Consider the following 24,939-nt stretch of genomic DNA (forward strand, 5'->3'; position numbering starts at 1 on the left):
GGGCGATGGATCCCTGGGCCTGAGAGCAAGAGGCTGGCAAGAGGCATCTGCAGGCACTGATGAGGGAGGAGCTAGAGGGATAGACCGTTGACCAGGCTCAGAGGCCAGGACACTCCTCATCACCTCAAAGGCTCCTCTTCCCGGGAGACCTGAACACACCCGCTCCGAAGAAACAGGAATGGTCGGCTCCAAGGAGAGAGAAGGCTCCGAGGCGATGTCGGCGCCGAGCTTACCAAAGCGAAGCCCGAGAGGGAGAGCGGGGTCGGACAAGGGTCCGATGCCACTAGCCCCCTCAGAGCCGACAGTGGAAACCCGACGACCGGATCCCTCCAAGGAAGGTCTCAAGGAGGAGATTGGAGCTGAAGATGACGGAGCCGAAGGATGTATCGGCTCCGGCATCGAAACAGTCGCTGTCCCAAGAAGCTCCGGCTCCGAACTCTGGTGTGAAGTCGGAGGAGGAATCTCAAGAATCGGGGCTATAGCCGAAGTCTGTTGAGACGGGCTATGGAGCATTTGGGCCAGTGCCTGAGGCTTCAACAGCCTGCTTACAACCCTCTCCAAATCGTGGTCAGACAGCCTGGAAGATCTCGAAGATCGGCTCCGATGGCTCCGCTCCGACAAAGAGGAGACCCGGGCGAGTGAATACTTAGTATCGAAGGGACCGGGATCTCTTCGGTCGAAGCCATCGGGCGAAGTCCCTTGAACCCCAGATGGAGCCGAGGATATCTCGGCACCGATGCTGGATAAAGTGTCGGCTCCAGCCGGAGCCGACAAGGCCACAGTAGTCAGGGTATCGGAGCCGGCCGGCACCGAACCCACTACTCTAACAGAAGAAGTATCGACTCCAGTCGGAGCCGATATCGGCTCCGACGGAGCCGGAGCCACCGGAGGAGGCTTGGACACTGTAGCCTGAGCCTTCGGTGGCTTAAGAGGTTTTCCTGCCCCTGGCTTAGGATGAAAACCTTCAGGTTTAAGTAAACCTCAGAGGATTAATTTGTTCCTCCTTTCCTGCAGGACTCTCTGGCTAAAAGCATGACACAACGCACAGGAGTCCTGCAGGTGCAAACCCAGGCAATACACACAAGAAGTGTGACCGTCTGTCAGGGACATTTTCTGACAGCACTGGTCACACTTCTTGAAGCCTGAGACCTTGCCTTCCCTAGACATCCTAAAAAGGATAGACACAAACAGTCCCCACAAACACACAACTTAATCCCTACACAGACACACAGGAAGGGAATAACTTGGGGAACTAGGCCTGACTAAAACTTTAAACTGAAAACTATTATAAAAGTTTAAAAGGAAGGGAATAGGGTGGGCTGTAACTAAGTACAGGCTAATCTAACACTAAAGGGAAAAAATAAACCCCTAACTGAACTTTTTCTTCTTTAACAAGAAAAAACTTACCTCAGCTGGCAAAGGAGACCTCTTTCGCTAAGCGGCAAACAAGATCTGAGGTAGTTCCGCCTTGCATCATGGGATATAGGGTTGCCTCGAGCTGGTAAAAGGAGTTCTCGAGCTAAAGCAAGTGCCGAGTCGGAGCCGAGGATCGGCTCCGAACCCATCCAGCAAGAATGAAGGCGAGATTGACAACTTAACATCAAAAATCAATACCAAAACAAACACCAAGAAATGCACAAGAAGGACACCAAGTGAAGGTTTTTGGCATAGTTTAACTTTAATATTTCTTATTTATCACACAAACTTCTTCATGGTTGAAGCTGTCAGGTTCATGACGGGGATGACAAACATGGTTGGCCAAGAGAGAGAGTTATAAAATGTTAGGCTCACTGGCCATTCATGCATACCTCTCACTTGCTGCAAATAACTGCCGTACAGGGATTGCTTGTTTACATGACTCAAATTGGTAGGAGCACTGCCACATCACTGCCTAGGGGTGGAGTTAGTGTGTGAGGTTGTGGTAGCAGGTTACAATACACTACAGGGGATCCAGAAGCGCGTTTTTTGTTTTCTACAGGAAGTGTACTGTTTGTTGACTGCTGCCAAGATTTCACAGATGTTGTTGCTTGGTGATGTAATGCGGAGTCAAACATCACATTAGGATGACAGGCACACCCTGAGTGTAAACAGCAGCTAGCAGTACATGGATCTGGTTGTGACACAACTTATACAGTTACAGCAGGCTACTCACTCTGACTATGTAGGTTTTATGAATTCCAGACAGTGGTCTGTGAGGGTAATATGCACATTTACTCACAGAGCCTAGCTGCACACTGTGGTAAGACTGTGTCAGAGACTTAACTCACTGCTGTTCAGCAGTGTTTATGAATCAGTCAAGACTTTGGTATGAGTTTCTTTTATACATCAGCCATGCTTCATCCCAAACAATGTTTATGAATACTGTCCTTGAGTCTCTAACGACACTGGTTATACATTTCAAATGTATTGCTTCAAACATTTTATATGCACTGCATTAAGCTCTTACACTTATGACATAAGCATGCAGCCAACACGGGTTCTAACATGGAGACATTAACTTTGATGGGGTTAATATTATAAAGAAGGAATAAAGTGCTTTATAGTACTGTTATTATGCACTAGAGAGATTCAAGGGTCATCATGTGTAAGATTAATATTAGTTTGGCCTTCTAAGACAGGGATCATGGTTTTGAGCTTCATCTGGGGAGATATAATCATACAGCCCTACCCTGACCATCTTCAAGTGCACTCTGGACCAATGGATGGGAAATCGCAAATTCACTCCTTATGGACAGATGCAGTCTGTAAAAAAAAATTCAAAACCCTGCTTGTTTATCCTTGTTATCTTTCCTCTAGGGATAGAAAATTGTGTAAAACTGCCTAGGCTTGTAAGGGCTGTTGAGCTGTTAGCCTAGTAATCCCCTATGAGCCTATAACACAGTAGTGATACCTGCATATTGTGAATTTTTAAAGATGGGATATTTTACATTTAAGATAAAATAAGCAGAAATAAAAGATTAATTTCAATAGAAGGAGACAGTCTTGGTAAAATTAAGGATGCTGCTATGGAAATAAACTAAAAGACTATATAGAATGGGGAACATTCTTTGCTGATGTTTTTCTAAATGTTATTAAAACTGAAAAGATACGACCTGGTACATGTATTAGGCTTCTGATGGATGGACTAGGTGGAACAGTTAACGGTGGCAGGGACAGGATATGCTGGCAATGTAAAATAAAGAGTATGAATGAATGCTGCCAGCCTGTCTGTGAAATATGTAAGGTTAATGAGCTATATTCAGTGTGTTCTTTACTAGTTAAAATCTGAGTAAAAAGGGAGCCATACAACAGATTTTAAATATAGTGAAATGATGATGCTTTAAAATGTATTGACAAACAGAGACTGGAGTGATGGTGGAGCTACAAAAAGGTTTGTGGCACTACATGGTCTATAGGCAATATGTTGGGCAAGTTTGCCTAGATGCTGACACAGGTTTGTAAGGATGTCGGATAGATAAACACGTTAAACGCGAGTTTAATAATAATGGGAATATGACAGAAAAAGTAGATGACTACAACACAAGCAGTTTAGGAATACAAAGTTAATAGAATCATGTTATTAGGAATAAATGATTGGGATACAATAGAGGATGGTATTACCACTATTGCTCTGAATAAGATACATCCATTTATTCCAGCAGTTACAGGGTTAATAAGTAAATGCTGTAGGTTAGCAGCTACATAGGTTAGGTCTTTTATTTTAGGTGCAAATGCTCTGGAAAGAAGAAACACTGCAAATGCTAAGTGGCCTAATAGCACTGATCAAGAAGAAAGAGATACGGGAAGATTTTTTTGATAAGATATGCATAACTACTGATGTATGTAAAAGATTGACAGTTTAAAAGCTGGCATTACAAGTGATCACTAACTGCAACTGTTTACAGGCAGCCTGCAGACTTCTCTATCTGCTTAAATTTTAAGTTAGAGTATCTATCTTTTAAACCAAAAAGGCAATCTGACAATTACAACCTATTACGTGACTTAAATTGAGATCACTTCACTAACAGCTTCTAAGCTGTCAAAACTGCTTTTTTTTTTTTAACCTTTCAGTGCCCAATAAAATTTTCCTCAGAGCAGGTGCCCAATTTATACATCCTTGTTATAGCAATGTGTCCTCTGGAGGAAAGCCAGAGGACTAAGAAATCGTACTTTCATGGTCTGAATCAAGAAAAATAAGGGATTCAGTATGCCACAGTTAAAAGCCTTCCTCTTGTTAAAAAGATAAAGATGTCTTTTTATTCTTCTCTTTCCCAGCATTTGTTAGTTATCAGAAAAAGTTCCTTGGTTGCAATCTGAAAAGAAAGTTCAAGCAGTTTTCTTTTTTTTTGGTGAGGGGAACAATGCTGGTTACTGCTGTGATAAAGTTGCTTCTTGGGTGACTTAAATATTTTCTGGCAAAGAGTTTATACTTCGTAACTGGCAATGACAGGACTGCCTGCAGACTGTTCTGAGGGACAGAAAACATCTTTTGGAGTTACAACTTTAGCTTTTCCACAATAATACACTTTGAATTTGGCTGAGATCATTTCTGCTGTGAAAAACATCCTGAAGGATATACCAAATGTACCAGCACTGGTGCTGTTTTTACTTTTACAGGCTGCACCTCTGAGTGTAATTTAAATGCCTGCTTTGAGAGCTGTCAAAGTGAAGTTCACCTACTCTGCTTATCTAGCTGAAGATGTGTTCTTTTAAGTATTTTGATATATTAATTTTCTGCTTCTTCAGATTGATCATGTTTTCCTATTTTTTTTCTACTATCCCCTATAACAATTCAGGAGCTCTCTTGCATTTTACAATGTTTGATAGATTTCAAATGTTTCTCAGCCAAACAATAAGAAATGTCATTTAAATACCTCAGTCTAGTTGCCTTAATATTTTTCTTTATTTTGGCAAACATAATAAGATGCAAGCTTATGTTCAAGCCCATAAGCACTGAGTGCGTATATCTTTAGGTGCAATTTGTGTACCACAGTCATACATGTTCAACGATTTAGATGGATACGACAATCTTACTTGGAGTGAAGATGAGCCAATTATCTTTTTCTTTCCTCAAAAGTTTCACTGAAAAAGAAGGAAAAACGGCAAAGCAAGCAAACGTACAAATAATTGTACTATGCAGAAGAAAAGTTCCAGTGCAGTGGAGAGGGACCTGGCATACTAAGCCACTGAGAAAGTACAGTTGTTTACACTTACCATAAATGTAGATGTTCGAGCGTATTCACTGTTGCAGTCATTACATTTGGGTAATCTGCTGGCAGGTTGTCCTCAGTCAGCCTGATTAACAAAGTCTTGGGTCCTGCATCGGTTGCTGTCCCTTCTTCCATGACGTCAGGTCGTCAGGGGTATAAAACATGCAGCCAACGCCATTACATCAGTTTTTCTTGCCCCAGATGTCAGCTGCTTCCCAAATGAGGAGCAAATAAAATTAAAAACACAAAAATATACCTCCAATCCCAAAAACAAATACACCAAAAGGGCTTTTAAACCATAGTGAAAGAAAGTAGAGGTATAGCCAGAGAAAAATAGGGGGCTGGAGGGAGGGTAACCAGGACTGCAACAGTGAATACACTCGAACATCTACATTTATGGTAAGTGTACACAACTGTACTATGTTCTTCGTGTTTCACTGTTGCAGTCATTATATTTGGGTAGATTCCCAAAGCTATGGTTGGGTGGAGGGAATTATACAGCATTAAGACCAGCTATAAGGCCATGCAGGACATCAGTGGCAAAGCCAGCTCTGGATTTAGAGAAAAGTGGTAAATGGTAATGTTTGGTGAATGTATGAACTGAGCTCCAGGTAGCAGCGTCTAGAATGTCCCTGGTAGGAACACCTCTGAGAAAGGCTGTTGAAGCAGATGCAGCCCTGGTGGAATGGGATCTGATCCCCTGGGGGATAGTTTTTCCATGGTGTATATAGCAGAAACAAATACAATGGCTTATCCATTTGGAAATGGTTTGCTATGAAACAGCCTTTCCCTCTGCCCCTGCAGCAAATGTTACCAGCAGTTGTTCAGATTTTCTTTGAGATATTGTCCTGTTTAAGTAAAATCTAAGTTGTCTGTGTACATCCAATGAATGCAGAATCTGCTCCCCCTTGTTCTGTGGATTGGGAAAGAAAGTTGGCAAATGAATGGTCTGATTAAGAGCCACACTGGATACCACCTTAGGCATGAAGGATGGATTGGTCCTAAGAGATACCCTGTCCGCATGAAAAATGATGAAAGTATCCACTGTCATAAGAGCCTGTAATTCGGAAATCCTTCTAGCTGAAGTGACCACTAAAAGGAAAGCTGTTTTCCAGGAGAGAAATTTTAAGTCTGCAGTAGCAGCTGGCTTGAAAGGAGGGACAGTGGGCTTCTCCAATACAAAATTGAGATCCCAGGCAGGGGTTGGAGCTCTCCTGGGTGGTCTTAAGTTTTTGGCCCCTCTGAGATACTGCTTTAGCAGGGGATGAAAGAAGAGAGGAGGTTCTGTGTTGTATTGAGCTGAAATGGCAAAGGCATGGATTTTTATGGAAGAAAAGGACAGGCCCTTGTGAAGCATCTCAGTTAAGTATTGCAAAATGTGAGGAATGTTGGGCACTACTGTGCTTATCCCTTGAGATTGATTCCAGGCACAGAATCTTTTCCATTTGTCAGCATAAGATTTTCTAGTACTAGGTCTTCTCGCCTCCAAAATGACATCCATCACAGGTTTGCTGAGGGATGCTAAGGGTGAATTTAGGTTATTAACCACGCTGCAAGATTCAAAGTTTGGAGCTGGGTGTGCAGAATTTGGTTGTTCTGCTGAGACAGTAAGTAAGGTGTCTGAGGCAGGTGCCACGGTGGAAGGTGTGACACGTTGCGCAGGAGTGGGTACCAGTGCTGGCGAGGCCAATCTGGAGCAATCAAAATCATTTTTGGTTTGTCCTGTTTGACTTTTAGTAGAACTTTGAAGAGCAGAGGCAGAGGGGGAAGGGCATAGACTGATAGGTTTTTCCAGCTGAAGGATACAGCATCCACTTTCCAGGCTTTTTTGTGATGAGTTCTTGTGCAAAATTTGTCCAACTAACAGTTCTGGGGTGAGGCAAAAAGATCTATGTCTGAGCTCCCCCATCTGTGTGTCAACATTTTGAAAATCCGAGGCTCCAGTTTCCATTCATGTGGGTCCATGAGATTTCTGCTTAGTTCATCTGCCAGAGAGCTCAGCTTTCCTGGCAGGAATTGAGCTTGTAGTTGTACTTGATAGGTCAAGGCCGTGTTCCACAATGCCATGGTTAGTCTGCAAAGGGGACAGGAGTGTGTACCCCCCTGCTTGTTTATGTACCACATAACCGTGGTGTTGCCTGTCTTTATCATTAATTGTCCTGGATGAAGGTAGTCCTTGAAGGCTGTCAGAGCATTCTGTACAGCTAGCATTTCTTTTTGATTGATATGAAGGTGCATTTGATTTGGGCTCCATTTGCCTTGAATGCACTTCCCTGCCAGATGTGCCCCCCAAGCATAGTCTGATGCGTCTGTAGTTAGGGTCTGGGCGGCAGTGGGTGGTGTGAATGGCAGTCCCTTGTTTTGCTGGCAGACCTTTGCCCACCATAGGAACTCTAGTTGCAGGCAAGGTATGATAGGAATCATTGTTTCCAGGTTGTGACAATGCTGACTCCATAGACTTTTTAAGTACCACTGAAGTTTCCTCATATGCCGTCTTGCATATGGAATTAGAAGAATGCAGGAGGCCATGAACCCCAAGGCTTGTAGTATTTGACTTGCAGAAAGCAGGGTTTTTGTGGCCTCCTGTTTGAAGTAAGTCACCAAATGAATCTGCTTCTCTGGCGTAAGGAAAGCCATCTGGGCAGTTGTATTCAAGCTTGCACTCAGGAATGTAATTTGTTGAGAGGGTACCAGTTGTGATTTCTTTTCATTTATAGCGTACCATAGACAAGTTAGAACCCTTTTACAAATGCCAGATGTTTTAGAAGAATGTCCTTGATTTGTGCCTGAATTAGACAATCGTCCAGGTATGGATATATTTGAATACTTCTTTGCCTGCTAAATGCAATTACTGGAGCCAGGCACTTTGTAAAGACCCTGGGCACAGTAGATAAGCCAAAGGGCAGTGCAGAGAATTGGTAATGCAAGTAGCCCGCTTTGAAGCAGAGGTATCTTCTGCAAGATTCCCTGATTGGGATATGCAGGTAAGCCTCCTTTAAATCTAGAGTTGCCAACCAGGCATCTTTGCCTAGCATAGGAAGTAACTGGTGAAGTGTCAGCATCTTGAATTTTGGGATGTCCAGAAAGGTGTTTAGAGTAGATAAGTCCAGAATTGGACGCCATGATCTGTCTTTTCTGGGTACCAGGAAAAGTCTTGAATAGAAGCCTTGTCCCTTTTCCTCTTCTGGTACTAGTTGAATAGCCCCCATGTTCATGAGGGAAAGTACTTGTTTCTGGGCCTCTGCCCACTGAATTGAGGGCAGGTCTGGCCATCCATTTGGAATTGGCAACGTGTGGAAATGAAATCTGCATCCCTGGGATACTATATTTAAAACCCATTTGTCATGGGTTATAAGTTGCCGGTTTTTTGCATGTAGAGCCAGTTTTCCCCCCTAAGGGGCGGCTAAAAGATAAGTGCTTGGTAAGTCTAAAGGGAAGTCATTGAGACTGTTTACCATAGGGAGGTGTCTTGTTGTTTCCAGATTTGGAAGAGGAGGCACCCCACTGTTTTGTTGTGAATGTCTCTTGGGACTGAAACCTGGTGCCTTTGGAATGTCTGGGTATGACTTGAGTGGCTCTCGAAGTAACTGGAAAGGACCAGTTCTTAGTAGGCCAGTGTCTGCTAAATCTTGGAGGTTGTACTTGTAAGAAATCTTTCACAGTTTGCATAGATTTAGCTTTATCTTCCATCTTTTTTAGAACTTCTTCAGCCTTACTACCAAACAGACGGTCCTGTTGTAAAGGAGCACCTAACAATTTTGCTTTAACATGATCAGGCAGATTTTGCTCTTTGAGCCAAGCATGCCTTCTTAGCACAGACCCAGTTACAGCAGCCCTGCAAGAGGCCTCCAAAGAAACAAAACCACATTGCAAAGTATGTTTTCCAACTTGTTCAGCTGAATGTAATAAATCTTGTAAATCTTTATTTTCCACACAGTCAGAAATCAACATCATTTTCTGTTTAAGCAGTCCCATGATATGCTGTTGATATATTAGCATATGAAATTGACAGTTTAAAGCTCTGACTGCCAGGGTTGCAGAAGTGTAAACCTTCTTACCCCATCTATCCAGCGCCCTGGAATCTCTATCAGAAGGGGTAAGATTTTTAGCAGTAGAAGCCTTAATGCCCTTGGGACCCTCAGAAATGGTTTCAGGATCTGCAACAGGATTTTTGAAAAGAAATTTGTGGGAGTCAGGAACCCTGTAGTATCTGTCTGGCTTACAAGGAGCCGGATGGCAGAGAATCAGGAGCCATACTAGATTCTTAAAAAACATCATAAACAATGTCGAGAACAGGAGGCATAGCCAAAGGCCTATGCTGAGGAAGAAGAAGAAAATCCCTAAGTCTCTTTTTAGATTCAGAAAAATCCTGACTTTCCCAATGGAAATGTCCCCTTAAGGTATGCAAAGTTTCCCCAAAAGAAAAAATCCTCAGGGGGAGAAGCAGAAGGAATGGAATCTTCTGCATCAGAGTCCTCATTAGTAGGTATAGACAATTCCTGTTCATTAGAAGAGTCAGAGGAAATAGAATCCTGTTCAGAAGATTCATAATCAATGTCTTGCCTAGGCCTCTTAGAAGGGGGGGGGGGGGTTGGCTACCCCTGATCAGAGTAATTAAATCTTCAGCCATTTTGATCATTTGATTTTTAGGCATAGGGGCCTGCACATGTGGTCCAGGCGTAATTTTTTTAGGCATAGGTCAGGATTTTGGCCTTAGTTTTGAAGATGGCGTCGGTCTACTATACAAATCTGTAGGCCTGAAAACACTCTCAGAAGCCAGTGCCTGCACAGCGACTCCAGACCGATCCAAGGTAGAGACATCCGCGGGTTCCATAACTGAAGCATCTCGGGGCATACCAGACTCTGAATGTGTCTCAGTAGAGGCCTGCGAATCAGAAGTAGTGGGTATCAGGGGCTGTGAAAGTACCTCACTGAGTATCAGCAAACTGGAAACTGGCTTAGGAGAAGCGTCGTCGGCAGTTTTGGATCTCAACGGCCTGTCTCTATCTTTTTCTTTGCATTTTTTAGGTATTCTGGTAGTCCGATTGCTAACCGATGACATTTCTGGATAATTAAAGCGTGAGCCAAAATATTTAGAAGCAAAAATGTACCGACTTCTGATAGTGCGTTGATTAAATAAAGCACAAAACTGACAGCTAGGTACGTTGTGGTCAGGGCCTAGGCAAGGAATACAGTACAAATGAAAATCCTTATGAGGTATTTGCTTCCCACAAGTAATGCAATTATTAACTTTTACTGACATCGGTAAGGAGCAAGAAAAAGTTTCCCCAACTGGGTACTTAAGCTTTTTAGTTGAAGACTTCAGATCTGAAACTCGAAAATGAAAATTTCAAGAGTCGGCCGACCAGCACTTGCGAACTGCTTCTGCTTCGGGCACCGCGCGGCAAGAAAGAATGATGTAATGACGTCGGCTGCATGTTTTATACCCCTGACGACCTGACGTCATGGAAGAAGGGAGAGCAACTGATGCAGGACGCAAGACTTTGTTAATCAGGCCATCTGAGGGCAACCTGCCAGCAGATTACCCAAATGTAATGACTGCAACAGTGAAACACGAAGAACATCTTGGGAACAGCCTAAACAGAGTGCAAGCTAACACTTGTGAGACCACCCTTTACAGGCAAAAGGGTACAACAGGAAAAATGTGGCTTGACCAAGAGAAAAAGACAGCAGGCCATCCCCAAATGTTATGCTTTACTGCCAAAGTGATCCACTCTGTAGATGTTTTTGTATTCAGTCAATCAGTTATAATTCTGATAGCCACAAAAACATAGATTGCAAACAGTAAACAAATACTAGCATTTTTGCTGTTTTGGTGTCTATAAGCAAAAAGTGATAGAAATATTATTATTCCTTGAATATCTCCCTATGTATGGTAAGTGTGTTCTACAGCTTAAAGTATGGTAGCATTTATGAGGCAGAAACAAAAAGGAAATAACAAATATGTAGTACAATACAGTTAAGAGGAATACTGAAGCTTCTGAAGTGATACTTCAAACTGACATAAAGATACTTCATTTTATTATACATTCTGTTTTCTCTTTGGCAAATCTCTACTTGCCTAAGTTAAATATATAAAATATGAATATATACTTTATTCCTACAGAACCATTCTTCCTGTGGAGAGCTGAAAAGGTTGTTCCAATTGCTCATTTAAGTACACTGTAAGACATTAGTATGTTTTGAAATGTTTCTCTTGCTCAACAGTGTACGTTCCTATTAAAAAGCCCTTTGATCCTTGTCAAATAAATGTAGTCTAAACAAATGTGAAAGAAAGGCATGAAGGCAGACTGACAAAGAAAGAGAAAGAAACTGCAGAAGGCAATTTAATAACAAAAATACTAATATTGGTTCTGCATAGAAAGTCCATATTAAGTACAATTACCAGAAATTACTTACACAGACATTCTTCAATTTTTTTGCTCAGCAGTACAGTTATCAGAGATTACTTACACATTCTTCAATTGTTTTGCTCAACTCTTCTTCATTGACTAGTCCCACTACCTGATCGAAGACTAGTAGTCCTGTCACTGAGAAAACTCAACGAAGGCAGAGAAGGGTGAAGTAGTGGGGACAGTCTTTTACTAAAGGCTTTATTCAGGAGATTTTGCTTAGGCACAGACTGAAGAGAAGGGATGAGCTTCGACAGATTAGGAGGATGGAGACTGTACAAACCTGATATACTGAGGGAGGCTGGAAGGGAGCAAGAACCAAAGCTAGAAGGCTGTTGCAGCTGTGAAGAGCCCTTGGAGAAGCTGGAAATGATAGAGGAAGCATTCTGAGGCAAGTCATGTGTGGGAGAATCCTGATGATTACTGAGACTGACGGCTGCTGCTGCTCTTAACACAGACTGTTGATGGTGGCGTCTCTTGTCCTGTGCTCTAGTTTCTAAACAGACAAATAAGAAAGATAAAACTAAACAAGCACAAATTACCTTAGCAACATTCTCTACCATCATGTCAAACTAACGCCTTTCACAATTAACAATCCTGATCAGCAGAATGGTACTACAAATTAAAATACGCTCTACCTATTGAACCTTAAGCAAGGAAAATGTCTCCATGAATAATTTATAACAGATAGAGAAATAAACAAATGGATTTTAGATTTTCTACTGTCTTTCAGCTTTTCCCAGTTAGGGTCCCCACAGCGGAACTCCGGTCCGCTAATAATTGGCAATTAATTTTTACAGTGTTGAGTTGCCAGCCCAGCACCCAACCTTCAAAGAAGGCACACCCACATACACATGCATCTACCTGCATGTCTTTAAATTCACTCGACCGCGGGGAGGACATGCAGACTTCCCACAGAAGGCGCTCCAGCTGAGAATCGAACTGGAGAACCTCTTGCTGTGAGGCGACAACGCTAACTGCTGCACCACCGCGGCCCAACACGCCACAAATACTAACATGTCAGAATATCTCTATTATTTATACATACTCAAAACATTTCAAACTAGAAGAAGATGAAAAAACCATGGCTCTACTACAGGAACCACGTCATTACTTCAAAACTCACCTGCTCACTGCAACTTACAAAAAATACAAGTAAATGACCTCCTATTAGCTTGGTCCTACTACAAGCATACATATGCCTGCCCAGAATGTTAACTGCAATACTAACAATCACAAATGCTCCTTAACCCTGAAATTCCCAGTCATTCACTAACACTAATACCAGACTTTGCTCTCTAAACATAATCCGACACCTCATGCCTACACCTAAAACTCCCAAGTCACTCTCTGTCCCTAACACCAAATCCCACTTCTTAAAACACCCATTCTCTCCCTCATCCTAATCACAAAGTGTGCTATCTAAATCTAAAGTGCCCATTCACTCCGTAAACTTCCCAGTTACTCCATAACCCTAAAACTCCCAGTTGCTCCCTAACGACAAACCCTACTCCCTAATTCTAGATTTTCTACCCACCCCTTATAACCTAACCACTAAACTCCACTCGTTCTCAGATACCTCCACTTCACGGCTGTTTAATGTACCCTGCTCAAATTTAAATTCCTGTTTTCACGGCAGCCCAAAGGAGCACCCTGGAACACTAAAATCAGTTGTGAGACTGTAAGACATAAGAAACTATGACTTGAGCAAATGAAGTACAAGCAAAAAAAAATGAAGCCATTATTAACAACAACATGCAAAAACAAGTCTGCTAGTAATGGTCAACAGTCTTCAGTCCCTCCACCAAGTCATTCCATCAATTCTGTATTTCATTGAAAGAAAACAGCAGCAAAACATCAATAAACACAACTACAGAATAATGAAATGGATTAAATGAACTGATGAATATACAGTACAGTTGTGTGAAATCTTACAATAACAGTAGACGTCGTTCCCTTCACTGTTGCAGTACTCATTACACTAGGGATCCCTTACCAAGGGCGGCCCGATGTTCGGCCAGTATACCAAAGCCTTTAGGTTGTTTTAAGGTATGTCGTACATCACACATTTGCTCCTTGCACGTAGGGCATAAAGGTGACATCTGGATGTATCATCTCCAAAACTGACAGCCCCAGTAGGAACACCAGTCCAAGGAATAGAAAAGTAATCAGTACATCCAGAAGAGAAATGGACCAGGGGGTGGAGGGAGGGAGTGAATACTGCAACAGTGAAGAGAGGGACATCTACCATTATGGTAAGATTTTACACAACTGTACTATGTCCTTCCATTTCACTGTTGCAGTATTCATCACACTAGGGAGAGTCCCAAAGCTCAGGAAGCAAAGATGGAAGAGGAAGGACCAGTAGAGCTCTCTAGGAAGCCATGAAGGATGGCCCTAACAAAACTAGCTCTAGCTCTGGAAATTCCATCCAACTTGTAGTGCTTGGTAAATGTATGCACAGAAGTCCAGGTAGCTGCCTCAAGAATAGAATTAGTATCCAAACCCTTGAAAAAAAATCACCAGAAGAAGCCACAGCTCTAGTATAATGAACCTTAACAGAAAAAGGAAGGCTCTTACCATGAAAGGATTAATAAAAAAAATAGCTTTAGAAACTCAAGAAGAAATAGTCTGCTTGGATCCAGGTAATCCTAAGGACCCAAGATAAAAACAAAGAGCGAATCAGATTTACAAAATGTCTTAGTGTTATCCAAATAAAATCACAGTTGTCCAGGCACATCTAATGCGTGCAGCACCTTCTCACTGGCAGATTGCAGAGAAGGGAAAAAAGTGCAAATTAATAGACTGATTAAGAGATAACACATTCCTCACCTTAGGCATAAAGGAAGGATTAGTATAAACAGACACTGTGTCCTTATGAAACACCAGAAAAGAAGGAGAAGCCATAAGGACTTGAAGTTCACACACCCATCTGACAGAAGTAAGGGCTAACAAAAATACAGTCTTCCAAGAGCAATGCTGCAGCCTCAAATGGAGCCTGGGGCGATTTTTCTAAAATAAAATTGAGATCTCAGGGAGGAGGAGCAGGCTTCCTGGGAGACCTAAGATGAAGGATGCTTTTAAGGAATTGTTTACTTCAAATCTAGAAGCTAAAGGAGGTAATAAAGGCAGACAAACAAAAACAGCTGATAAGTGGGCCTTAACCAAAGAATAAGCCAACCCAGTGTTGAGCAATTCACACAAACAGGAGAGAACTAAAGGAACATCCACAGAAAGTGGAACCAGGTTATGAGAAAGACATCAAACAAAAAACATCTTCAATTTGAATAAGTAAGATTTCCTAGTAGTGGGTTTCCTGGCCTCCTGCAGGACCCTAAGCACGTACTCAGAGAAAAGGGGTCTATGTGGAATCGAAAATCCTATTGCCCACAATTTCAGTTGAAGAGTGAACAGGTGGGGATGGATGAGAGATCCCTTGTCTTGCGTGAGTAGGTCCACCCTGTGAGGTTACTTGTGATGATTGCCCTTGGCTAAAAACAGAAGATGAAGGAACCAATGCTGTCTCGACCAAAAGGGAGTCACGAACAAGATTGTGAAAGCATTCTGAACTGGAATTTTTGAATGAAGAGAAGGGGAGGGAAATTATAAAGAAACAACCCCTTCCAAAAAAAGAGAGAGCTTCTACCTTTCAAACCACAAGACCAGGGACTCTGACACAAAACAGAATGAAGTTCTCAGTTCAGAGGGGAGACAAAAAGATTTATTTGAGGAGAACCCTACAGGTGGACAATGTCCAGAAACACATCCCTGTGAAGCATCCATTCATAGGAGTGAGTTACGGACCCACTTAGAGTGTCTGCCACAATGTTTAGACCTGAAGAAATGTACACTGCCTGAACAGTCACTTGGAAGTCGACAGCTAGTTCCCACACTAGGGAGCGCCAACCAGCAAAGATAAGACCTTGCCCCCTCCCCCCCCCCGTTTCTTGATATACCACATCACTGTGATATTGTCTATTAACACCTTGAGAGGGCCTGGGGAAAAGACAGGATAAAAGGCCTAAAGAGCCAGCAGAAGAGCTCTCATCTCCTTGACGTTGATGTGGTCTTTCTGTTGAAGAGACGACCAAACTCCCTGCACCTTTAGGAAGTTGAAAGTCGCTCCCCATCTCACATCTGAGGCATCTGTGAAGGTACAGTTGTGCACGCTTACCATAAATGTAGATGTTGAGTGTATTCACTGTTGCAGTCATTACATTTGGGTTATCTGCTTGCAGGTAGCCCTCAGTCAGCCTGATTAACAAAGTCTTGGGTCCTGCATCGGTTGCTGTCCCTTCTTCCATGACGTCAGGTCGTCAGGGGTATAAAACATGCAGCCGACACCATTACATCAGTTTTTCTTGCCCCAGATGTCAGGTGCCCCCTTAATGGGAAGCAATTAAAGATAAAAGTACAATGATATACCTCCAACAAAAAAGCAAATACACCAAAAAGGCTTTTAAGCATAGTCAAGGAAAGTAGAGGTATAGCCAAAAGAAGTTAGGGGGCTGGAGGGAGGGTAACCAGGACTGCAACAGTGAATACACTTGAACATCTACATTTATGGTAAGTGTACACAACTGTAATATGTGCTTCATGTTTCAATGTTGCAGTCATTACATTTGGGTAGATTCCCAAAGCTATGGTTGGGAGAAGGAATTTAGATAGCATTAGGACCAGCTATAAGGCCCTGTAAGACTGCAGTGGCAAAGCCAGCTCTGGATTTAGAGAAAATTGGCAAATGATAATGCCTGGTGAAAGTATGTTCAGAACTCCAGGTAGCAGCTTCTAGGATGTCCCTGGTAGGAACGCCTCTGAGAAAGGCTGTAGAGGTAGATGCAGCCCTGGTGGAGTGAGGTCTGATCCCCTGGGGATAGGTTTTCCATGGTGCTTACAGCAGAAATAAATGCAATGGCCTATCCATTTAGAAATGGTTTGCTTTGAAATAGCTTTCCCTTCTGCCCCTGCAGCAAATGCCATGAGCAGTTGTTCAGATTTCCTTTGAGGTTTAGTCCTGTCCAAGTAGAATCTAAGTTGTCTGTCCACATCTAATGAATGCAGTATCCGTTCCCCCTTGTTCTGTGGATTGAGAAAGAAGGTTGGCAAATGAATGGACTGATTAAGAGCCACATTGGATATCACCTTGGGCATGAAGGATGGATTAGTTCTGAGGGACACCCTGTCCGCATGAAAGATGATGAAAGGCCTCACTGCCATAAGGGCCTGTAATTCAGATACCCTTCTAGCTGAAGTGATCGCTAAAAGGAAAGCTGTTTTCCAAGAAAGAAATTTTAAGTCTGCAGTAGCAGCTGGCTTGAAAGGAGGAAGAGCTATTGTTCATGAAGCCCAGAATTTCCAGATAGAAGATATTCAAAAAGATTAAAAGAGAAATCAGAGGAAAGAAAAAAATAATTGCAAAGAAAAAAGTACAGTTGTGCACATTTACCATAAATGTAGATGTTCGAGTGTATTCACTGTTGCAGTCATCACACTTGGGTTGTCTTGCCAGGGGTAGCCCTCAGTTGGCCCGAATATTAGAGGCTTAGTATTTCTGCATCGGTTGTTGTCACTCCAGGACTGACGTCAGGTCATCAGTGGTACAAAATCAGGCAGCTGACACCATTACATCAGTTTTTCTTGCCCCAACTGACAGGAGCCCCCAAACAGGGAGCTAGGTTATGCTGGAACACCACCAGTAGAAAGTAAATACCAACATTCCCTGTAAGGAGAGAGGGAGAGGGAGAGAGACAAGGGGGATAGAGAGTGGGAAACCAGGACTGCAACAGTGAATACACTCTAACATCTACATTTGTGGTAAGTGTATACAAGTGTACTATGTTCTTCATGTTTCACTGTTGCAGTCATCACACTTGGGTTGATTCCCAAAGCTGAAGAAAAGGGTGGAGGCAGTCAAGAAGACTGGGGGCTGACTAGGATGCCCTGCAAGACTGCAGTGGCAAAGCCTTCCCTGGATTTGGAGAAGATAGGCAGGTGGTAATGCTAGGTGAAGGTAATGCTTGGTGAAGGTATGAACAGAAGTCCATGTTGCAGCCTCCAGGATGTCCCTGGTGGGGACCACTCTGAGAAAAGATGCAGAGGTAGAGGTTGCCCTGGTGGAATGTGTCCTGACTCCCTTTGGGGGGGTTTCCCATGCTGTTTGTAGCATAAATGGATGCAGTGTGCTATCCATTTGGAGATTGTTTGGATATGGCCTTGCCCTCTGCCCCTGCTGCGAAGCTGACTAGCAATTGGTCAGTTTTTCTAAAAGATTTAGTCCTATCCAGATAGAATTTGAGCTATCTGTGCACATCTAGAGAGTGCAGAATCCTTTCCACCTTGTTTTGTGGGTTAAGGAAAAAGGTGGGCAAATGAATGGATTGGTTGACAGCCACACTAGACACCACTTTAGGCATGAAGGATGGGTTAGTCCTGAGGGACAGTCTGTCAGAATGGAAAATGATGAAGGACTCTACAGTCATGAGTGCTTGTAGCTCTGAAACTCTTCTAACTGAAGTGATGGCCATAAGCAAGGCTGTTTTCTAAGAAAGGAATTTTAACCCTGCTGAAGCTGCAGGCTCAAAGGAGGGTAGGGTGAGCTTTTCCAACACAAAGTTAAGGTCCAAAGCTGGGGTAGGAGCTCTTCTGGGTGGCCTTAAGTTGTTAGCCCCTCTTAGGAACTGTTTGATGAGAAGGGGTGAGAAGAGAGGTGGCTCTGTGCTGTAATGAGCAGAGATGGCAGAGACATACATTTTAATAGAAGAGAAGGATAGACCCCTGTGTCTGCTAAGTAATCCAGTATGAGAGGTAGGGAGTGCTGTGCTGTTTCAGCTCCCTTAGGCCGGATCCAGGTGCAAAACCTTTTCCACTTGTCAGCATAGGATTTTCTAGTGCTGGGGCATCTGGCCTCAAGTATAACCTCCAGGACTTGTTTGCTTAGACTGGCAGTTTGAGGAGAGGTTAGGGAATAAGCCAGGCTGCCAGGTTCAGGGTCTGCAATTTTGGATGCATGAATTCTCCATTGTTCTGGGTCAGGAGTGCTGGGATATGAGGTAGGTGCCATGGTTGCAGGGGTGACAGGCTGCACAGCAGTGGGTACCAGTGCTGGTGTGGCCAGTCTGGGGCAATCAAGATTGCCCTTGGTTTTTCTGCCCTTATTTTGAGCAGTACCCTTGAAATGAGTGGTAGAGGGGGGGGGAATGCATAGACTAAGAGGTTTACCCATTGGGACTTTAGAGCATCCACTTTCCAGGCCTTGCTGTGAGGTTCCCTGATGCAGAATTTCCTGAGCTGATGACTGTAGTGGGAGGCAAAGAAGTCCACCTTCGGGTTACAAGGTTGAAGGTTCTGTGGTCTAGCTGCCACTCATGTGGGTCTAGTAGGTTTCTGCTTAAGTTGTCTGCCAGAGAGTTTAGGGAGCCTGGCAGGAATTGTGCTAGCAGGTGTATTTGCATGGCTGAGGCTGTGTGCCAAAGGGTCATGGCGAGCGTGCAGAGAGGATAAGAGTGAGTCCCTCCATGCTTGTTGATATACCACATCACTGTGGTGTTGTCTGTTTTGATCAGTAGAGGCCCTGGGGAGAGTAGGGGTCTGAAAGCTGTCAGGGTGTGCTGAACAGCTAGCATCGCTTTTGGTTGGTGCCCAGATGTATTTGCTTTGGGCTCCAATGGCCCTGAATGCACCTGTCATCCAGGTGTGCACCCCAGGCATGGTCTGATGCATCTGTGTTGAGGGTCTGGGTGGTGTGGGGCTGTTGAGAAGGGAAATCCCTTTTTGTGGTTGCATGCTGCTGCCCACCAAAGAAAATATTTCCTTAAACAGGGCATCATAGGTATGATAGTTTCCAGGTCTTGAGAGTGTTGACACCAAAGGCTTTTTAGATACCTTTGTAGTTTCCTCATATGCAGTCTGGCATATGGAATGAGTAGAATGCAAGAGGCCATGAATCCTAGAGCTTGTAGGATTTTTCTTGTGGATAACAGGGTTCTGGTGGCTAGTTGAGAGAAGTAGCCTGTCGGGTAGGCTTGTTTTTCTGGAGTAAGGAATACCATCTGGGATGCTGTGTCCAGGCTTGCTCCCAGGAATACAATTTTTTGTGTCGAGACTAGTTTTGATTTATTTTCATTGATACTATACCCCAGGGAGGTCAGTAGGTCCTTAACAAAGGTCAGGTGCTGTAACAGCATTTCCTGACTGTCTGCCTGAATCAGGCAATCATCTAAGTAGAGGTAAATTAGAATATTTCTTTGTCTGCAAAAAGCAATGTCTGGAACCAGGCATTTTGTGAAAACTCTGGGAGCAGTGGATAAGCCAAAGGGAAGAGCAGAGAACTGAAAGTGCATAGATCTTGCCCTGAAACAGAGATATTTCCTGCAAGATTCCCTGATTGGGATGTATAGGTAGGCCTCTTTTAGGTCTAGGGTGTCTAACCAAGCATCTTTGGAAAGCAAAGGAAGAAGCTGCTGGAGGGTTAGCATTTTGAATTTTGGTATCACCAGAAAGGTGTTTAGACTGCATAGATCGAGGACTGGGCACCAGGTGCCCTCTTTTCTGGGTACCAGGAAGAGTCTGGAATAGAAACCTTAGTCTATCTGGTCTGCAGGAACATGCTGTATTGCCCTCAAGGAGAGCAGGGGAAAGACTTGCTTTTTGGCCTCTGCCCACTGGTTTGCAGGAAGATCTGGGAACCCTTTTGGGGTTGGCAGAGTGTGGAAATAAAGTCTGTATCCCTGAGACACTATGTTGAGGACCCATCGGTCATTGGTAATAGAGGCCCAGTTGTTTGCATGGAAGGAGAGTTTTCCTTCTAGGGGCACAAGCAGGTGGGCAGAGGTAAGGAGTAGAGGTGTAAAGTCATGGTGAGTTCTTACCATAAGGGGGTGGTTTAGCACTCCCTGTTTTTGAAGAGGAGGAACTCCATTGCTTTGATCTCTGCATTCCCTGGGACTGCTGTCTGAGGGGTCTGCTTCCCCTGGGTCTAGGCTGAGCTGGACTGAAGGGGGCCAGAAAGGACCAGTGCTTAGAGAGGCAATGCCTACTAAATCTCGGATGCTGGACCTGTAAAAAGTCTTTAACTGCCTGCATAGATTTAGCTTTTTCTTCCATCTTTTTTAAGACCTCTTCTGCCTTGGTGCCAAATAAATTGTTTTTGTTCAATGGTGCATCCAATAATTTGATTTGACATGGTCTGGCAAGGTCTGATCCTTAAGCCAAGCATGCCTTCTAAGGACAGAACCAGTGACTGCTGCCCTGTAAAATGCTTCTAAAGCATCAAAGCCACATTGGCAAGGTGTGCTTAGTAACTTGGCTTGCAGAATGCATACGCTCTTGTAATTCTTTATTATTTGCACAAGTTCTGGTTTAAGCACTTGGGCTTCAGGCCAGTTATTTTACATTAAGAAGGTTCGTGGTCTGCACTCTTGTGGGAGGAGAGGCTGGACTCTGCCCTTCTGAGCTGGGAATTTCTGGTTAAAGGCTTATAGTGCCTGCCTATTTGAACTCTTTCTTACTGAAACTGGTGCGCCTTGTTTGATGTAGCATAGACTAGAGCCAGGCCTGCTGAATCTAGCTTTGTTTGTATAACTTGAGCACTAATCCAGGCCGCCTTTTTTGGAGCAGGTTCCCCTGCATCCCAGTGGCAGGAGTGTGCAGCAAGAACTTGTCTGATTGAAGACTGTAGCAACAGGGCTCAGTTCTGAGATTTTTTTACTGGTTAATTGGGTAATTTGTTTAAAAGCCTTTTCTGACTGCTTGTAGTCATCTAAAGCTGTTTTAAGTGTAATTTTTACTGTTTGTAGTCATTTAAAGCTGTTTTAAGTGTATTTTTTACTGTTTTGCCTTATCTTTTCAAAAAATATATTTTTCCTTGTTTCCCACCTTTCTAAGCTAGTATAGTCCAGTTTTCAGGCTAGTGCTGAATTCAGGGCTGTTACAATTTTCTGAGTGGCCCATAACTTACTTGGATAGAGGGAGGTTTCTGTCTTCACCTTTGAGAAAGGGAGCTTTGAGCAGCCATCTGTGCCTGAAGGAGTGTTTCCAGCCCAGAAGTTAGTGGTTTATAGGCCATTTTGGGCTAATTTCTATCTCTTTCATTTCCCTGCTGTAAAAACTGTGTTTGCACGGTTTTGCAAGTCCATGCAGCACCAGTTAGCTAGGGCTAAATTTATCCCAGCTCCACCAAGTCTCATCTTCAGTTTTTCCCTTGAAAGTAGTCCAACTCTCATCCTAAGCACTTAAAAAGCATCCTACAGTCCAGTACTTGCTCAGACTTAATAGCAAGCACTAATATACCCAGACACTTGATTGCCCAGCAGGGCAAGGATCATTATTCACCCCTCACCAACCAAACAACTAAGCAGTTCACCCTACTATTCAGACATGACCAAAGGGCAATTTCAGGTATACTCTCCAGTCCAGCTGGTGAACCTGGGTATCCTGAGGCAATGTTACAACTGCCTCATGTACACAGACAACCCTCTCTTCCTACCACAAAACATTAACATATGTGAGAGATGCAATTATATAGCTAAACTGGAGGCTAAGCTCTCTCCACCCAAGACTGGAACAGGCAGTTATGAGGAGAAGGTTAACACTTGCACCACACCTCCAGCCACACATAGACATACTAAACCAGCACTGGCAAAAAATACACATAAATACACTAAATCATACTCGGTGGCTCTAAATAAATACCTGCAAAAGCATCACTGACATCCAAAGCAGACACCCAAAAAACCTGCACCTCCCGTCACAAACCAGACAACACATAAAGCACAAAATCAATGTGCCACACAATCACAGCCCTTAAGGCGAAATAACATACCTAACACACCAGTAATAGGCAAATCTATAGTCAGGCACACTGACGTCCCACTCACTAGGCTGAACAAGGAGAAGGTTACTCTTAGCTGCCTGTCGGAAGTCAGGATCCGCCACATAACACAAGCACTCAAGTCACTCCAGAACAAGTACAAATATGACTCTGTCATTGTTCATGTTGGTGTGAATGACCTGAGACATACCTCACTGGACTACATGAAAAGAGACATGGAAGAGCTCTCTGATCATGTAGCCCAGGCGGGTATGACCCTGACCCTGAGTAGCATCCTGACTCACCAAGAATGATACCGCAGTATAAAGAAAAAAATGATCAATTTCAACAATTGGCTAAGCTTCTGGTGTCATTCAAAGGGGATCCAGTGTCTGTCAGCCTGGGACGACATGCTCGACAGGCTTCGTTTCTTCACAAGAGACAGCCTGCACCTGTCACCCCTAGGCATTCGAATACTGGCCAAGGCTCTTGCTGCCCCCATAGTGCTTTTTTAGGCAAGGCTCAAAAGTCAAACCCACCTCCGTAAACAGCACAAATAAAAAAATGAGGGTTATGCTACTCAACACCAGGAGTTTAAATCTCAAAATGCATGCGCTCAAAGCACTCCTCAGTATGGAGAACGTCGACATCTGTGCAGTAACTGAAACCTGGTTCAAGGCTCCACAGAGCACCCCAGCACTACCCGGCTACAACTCATACCACACATTTCGGCCACAGATCATGGACAGAAACACAAAAGGAGGGGGTGTATCCATATTCATCAAGGATACCTACACCTCCAGGTTAGTGGCGCAGCATGATACCTCCAAGATTATCCATGTACAACTGACATCAGGCAAATCTGCAATGCAAATTGTGACCTGCTACAGATCACCCTCCAAGACCTAAGACCACCACTCCGCCTTTCTGAAGACATGGAAAACACGGAGGTCCTACCGAACACCCTGATATTGGGCGATTTCAATTACCCTATCATTAAGTGGGAAAACTACTCAAGTACAAACTCCCATGTCCAGCGCTTCCTGGAATTTATCAACTAAAATGCCCTGGATCAACTGGTAAACTCCCCTACCAGAGGTGAAAACATATTGGACCTGGTCATCACCAACATGGGCGACAGGTGTTCCACACCAGAGGTCAACCTGTCAATGGTTAGAGCAGACCATAAACTAATCACTCTGCATGTCCACACCACACCACCACTTCCAACCAAGTAAACCACAGTGAAAAACTTTTTTATAGCAAACTTCACCTTACTTAAGACAGAGGTGGTAAGTTTCACAGCCCCCACGCTAAAGGATAACAGTGTCCAAGATGTAGGAACCTTTACAAATGCACTCTATGAGCACCTACAAGGATGCATGGATCGTGCCATCCCTAGCAAAACCAAGACTCACTCCCCTAAGAGAAGGAAACCAGTCAGGTGGACCCCTGCCATAAACAGGCTATACAATAGAAGGAGGAAAAGTACAGTTTTGTACCTACCATAAATGTAGATGTTCGAGTGCTAATACAGCTGCAGTCATAACAGATGGGTTCTCCTGCCGTCAGGCGGGTCCTCGGTCGGCCGAATTCCAAAGTCTAGGTCCGGCGTCGGTTGTCGTCGCTTCTTCCCTGACGTCAGTGCGACAGGGTTATAAAGGAACCAGCCAACGCCATTTTCTTCAGTTTTTCTTGCCCCAGATGTCAGGTGCCCCCAGAAGGAAGGCAATAATAAAAATGTGTGATAATGCAATGATATATAATCAAAATACAGTAGTTGCAAGCAAATACATCATAAATGAAAACCCCAATCAGGTTGTATGAGGATGTGTCAGCCTATATGCCTGTCTCAAGAGGGGAAGGAGGGAGGGAAACCTGGGCTGCAGCTGTATTAGCACTCGAACATCTACATTTATGGTAGGTACAAAACTGTACTATGTTCATCGTGCATACAGCTGCAGTCATAACAGATGGGTGGTAGGCACTAGGTGGAACTAGGAGGAGCCAAAATGCCCTGCAAGACTGCAGTGGCAAAGCCTGCTCTAGATTTGGAGTATAATGGTAGGTTGTAGTGCTTGGAGAAGGTATGCACAGAACTCCAAGTGGCTGCTTCCAAAATATCCTTGGTAGGAACTCCTCTGAGGAAGGCTGCAGAGGTGGCTGTGGCCCTGGTGGAATGAGTTCTAATGCCTGTAGGAACAGTTTTGCCATGAAAGGAATAGCAAAAGCGTATGCAGTGGGCTATCCATTTTGAGATTGTCTGTTTGGAAATTGGTTTCCCTTGAGCTCCTACCGCATAGGCCACAAAGAGCTGTTCTGATTTTCTGAAAGGCTTTGTTCTGTCCAAATAATAATGCAGCTGTCTGTGGATCTCCAAGGAATGTAGTAATCTCTCCCCTTTATTTTGAGGATTAGGATAAAAAGTAGGTAAATGTATGGCCTGATTTAAAGTTACCCTGGATACCACTTTAGGCATAAAGGACGGGTTGGTTCGTAAGGAAACTCTGTTCTGATGGAAGATGATAAA

At 43.7% G+C, this 24,939-nt stretch overlaps 1 protein-coding gene across 2 annotated transcripts in view; it reads right to left on the reverse strand.

Moving 5' to 3' along the window:
* Positions 1-24,939, reverse strand: part of AGBL5 (AGBL carboxypeptidase 5) — a 2,459,386-nt gene that overhangs the window by 825,633 nt on the left and 1,608,814 nt on the right. For both annotated transcript variants that reach the window (XM_044062862.1, XM_044062863.1), the window contains exon 12: positions 11,886-12,098. In XM_044062862.1, coding sequence (XP_043918797.1) covers positions 11,886-12,098 — 213 coding nt within the window. The remainder of the gene's footprint in view (positions 1-11,885; positions 12,099-24,939) is intronic.

The sequence above is a fragment of the Protopterus annectens genome, chromosome 2.part1 (genome assembly GCF_019279795.1).
Source record: "Protopterus annectens isolate FY-2018-M chromosome 2.part1, PAN1.0, whole genome shotgun sequence".
Classification (NCBI taxonomy): domain Eukaryota; kingdom Metazoa; phylum Chordata; order Ceratodontiformes; family Protopteridae; genus Protopterus; species Protopterus annectens.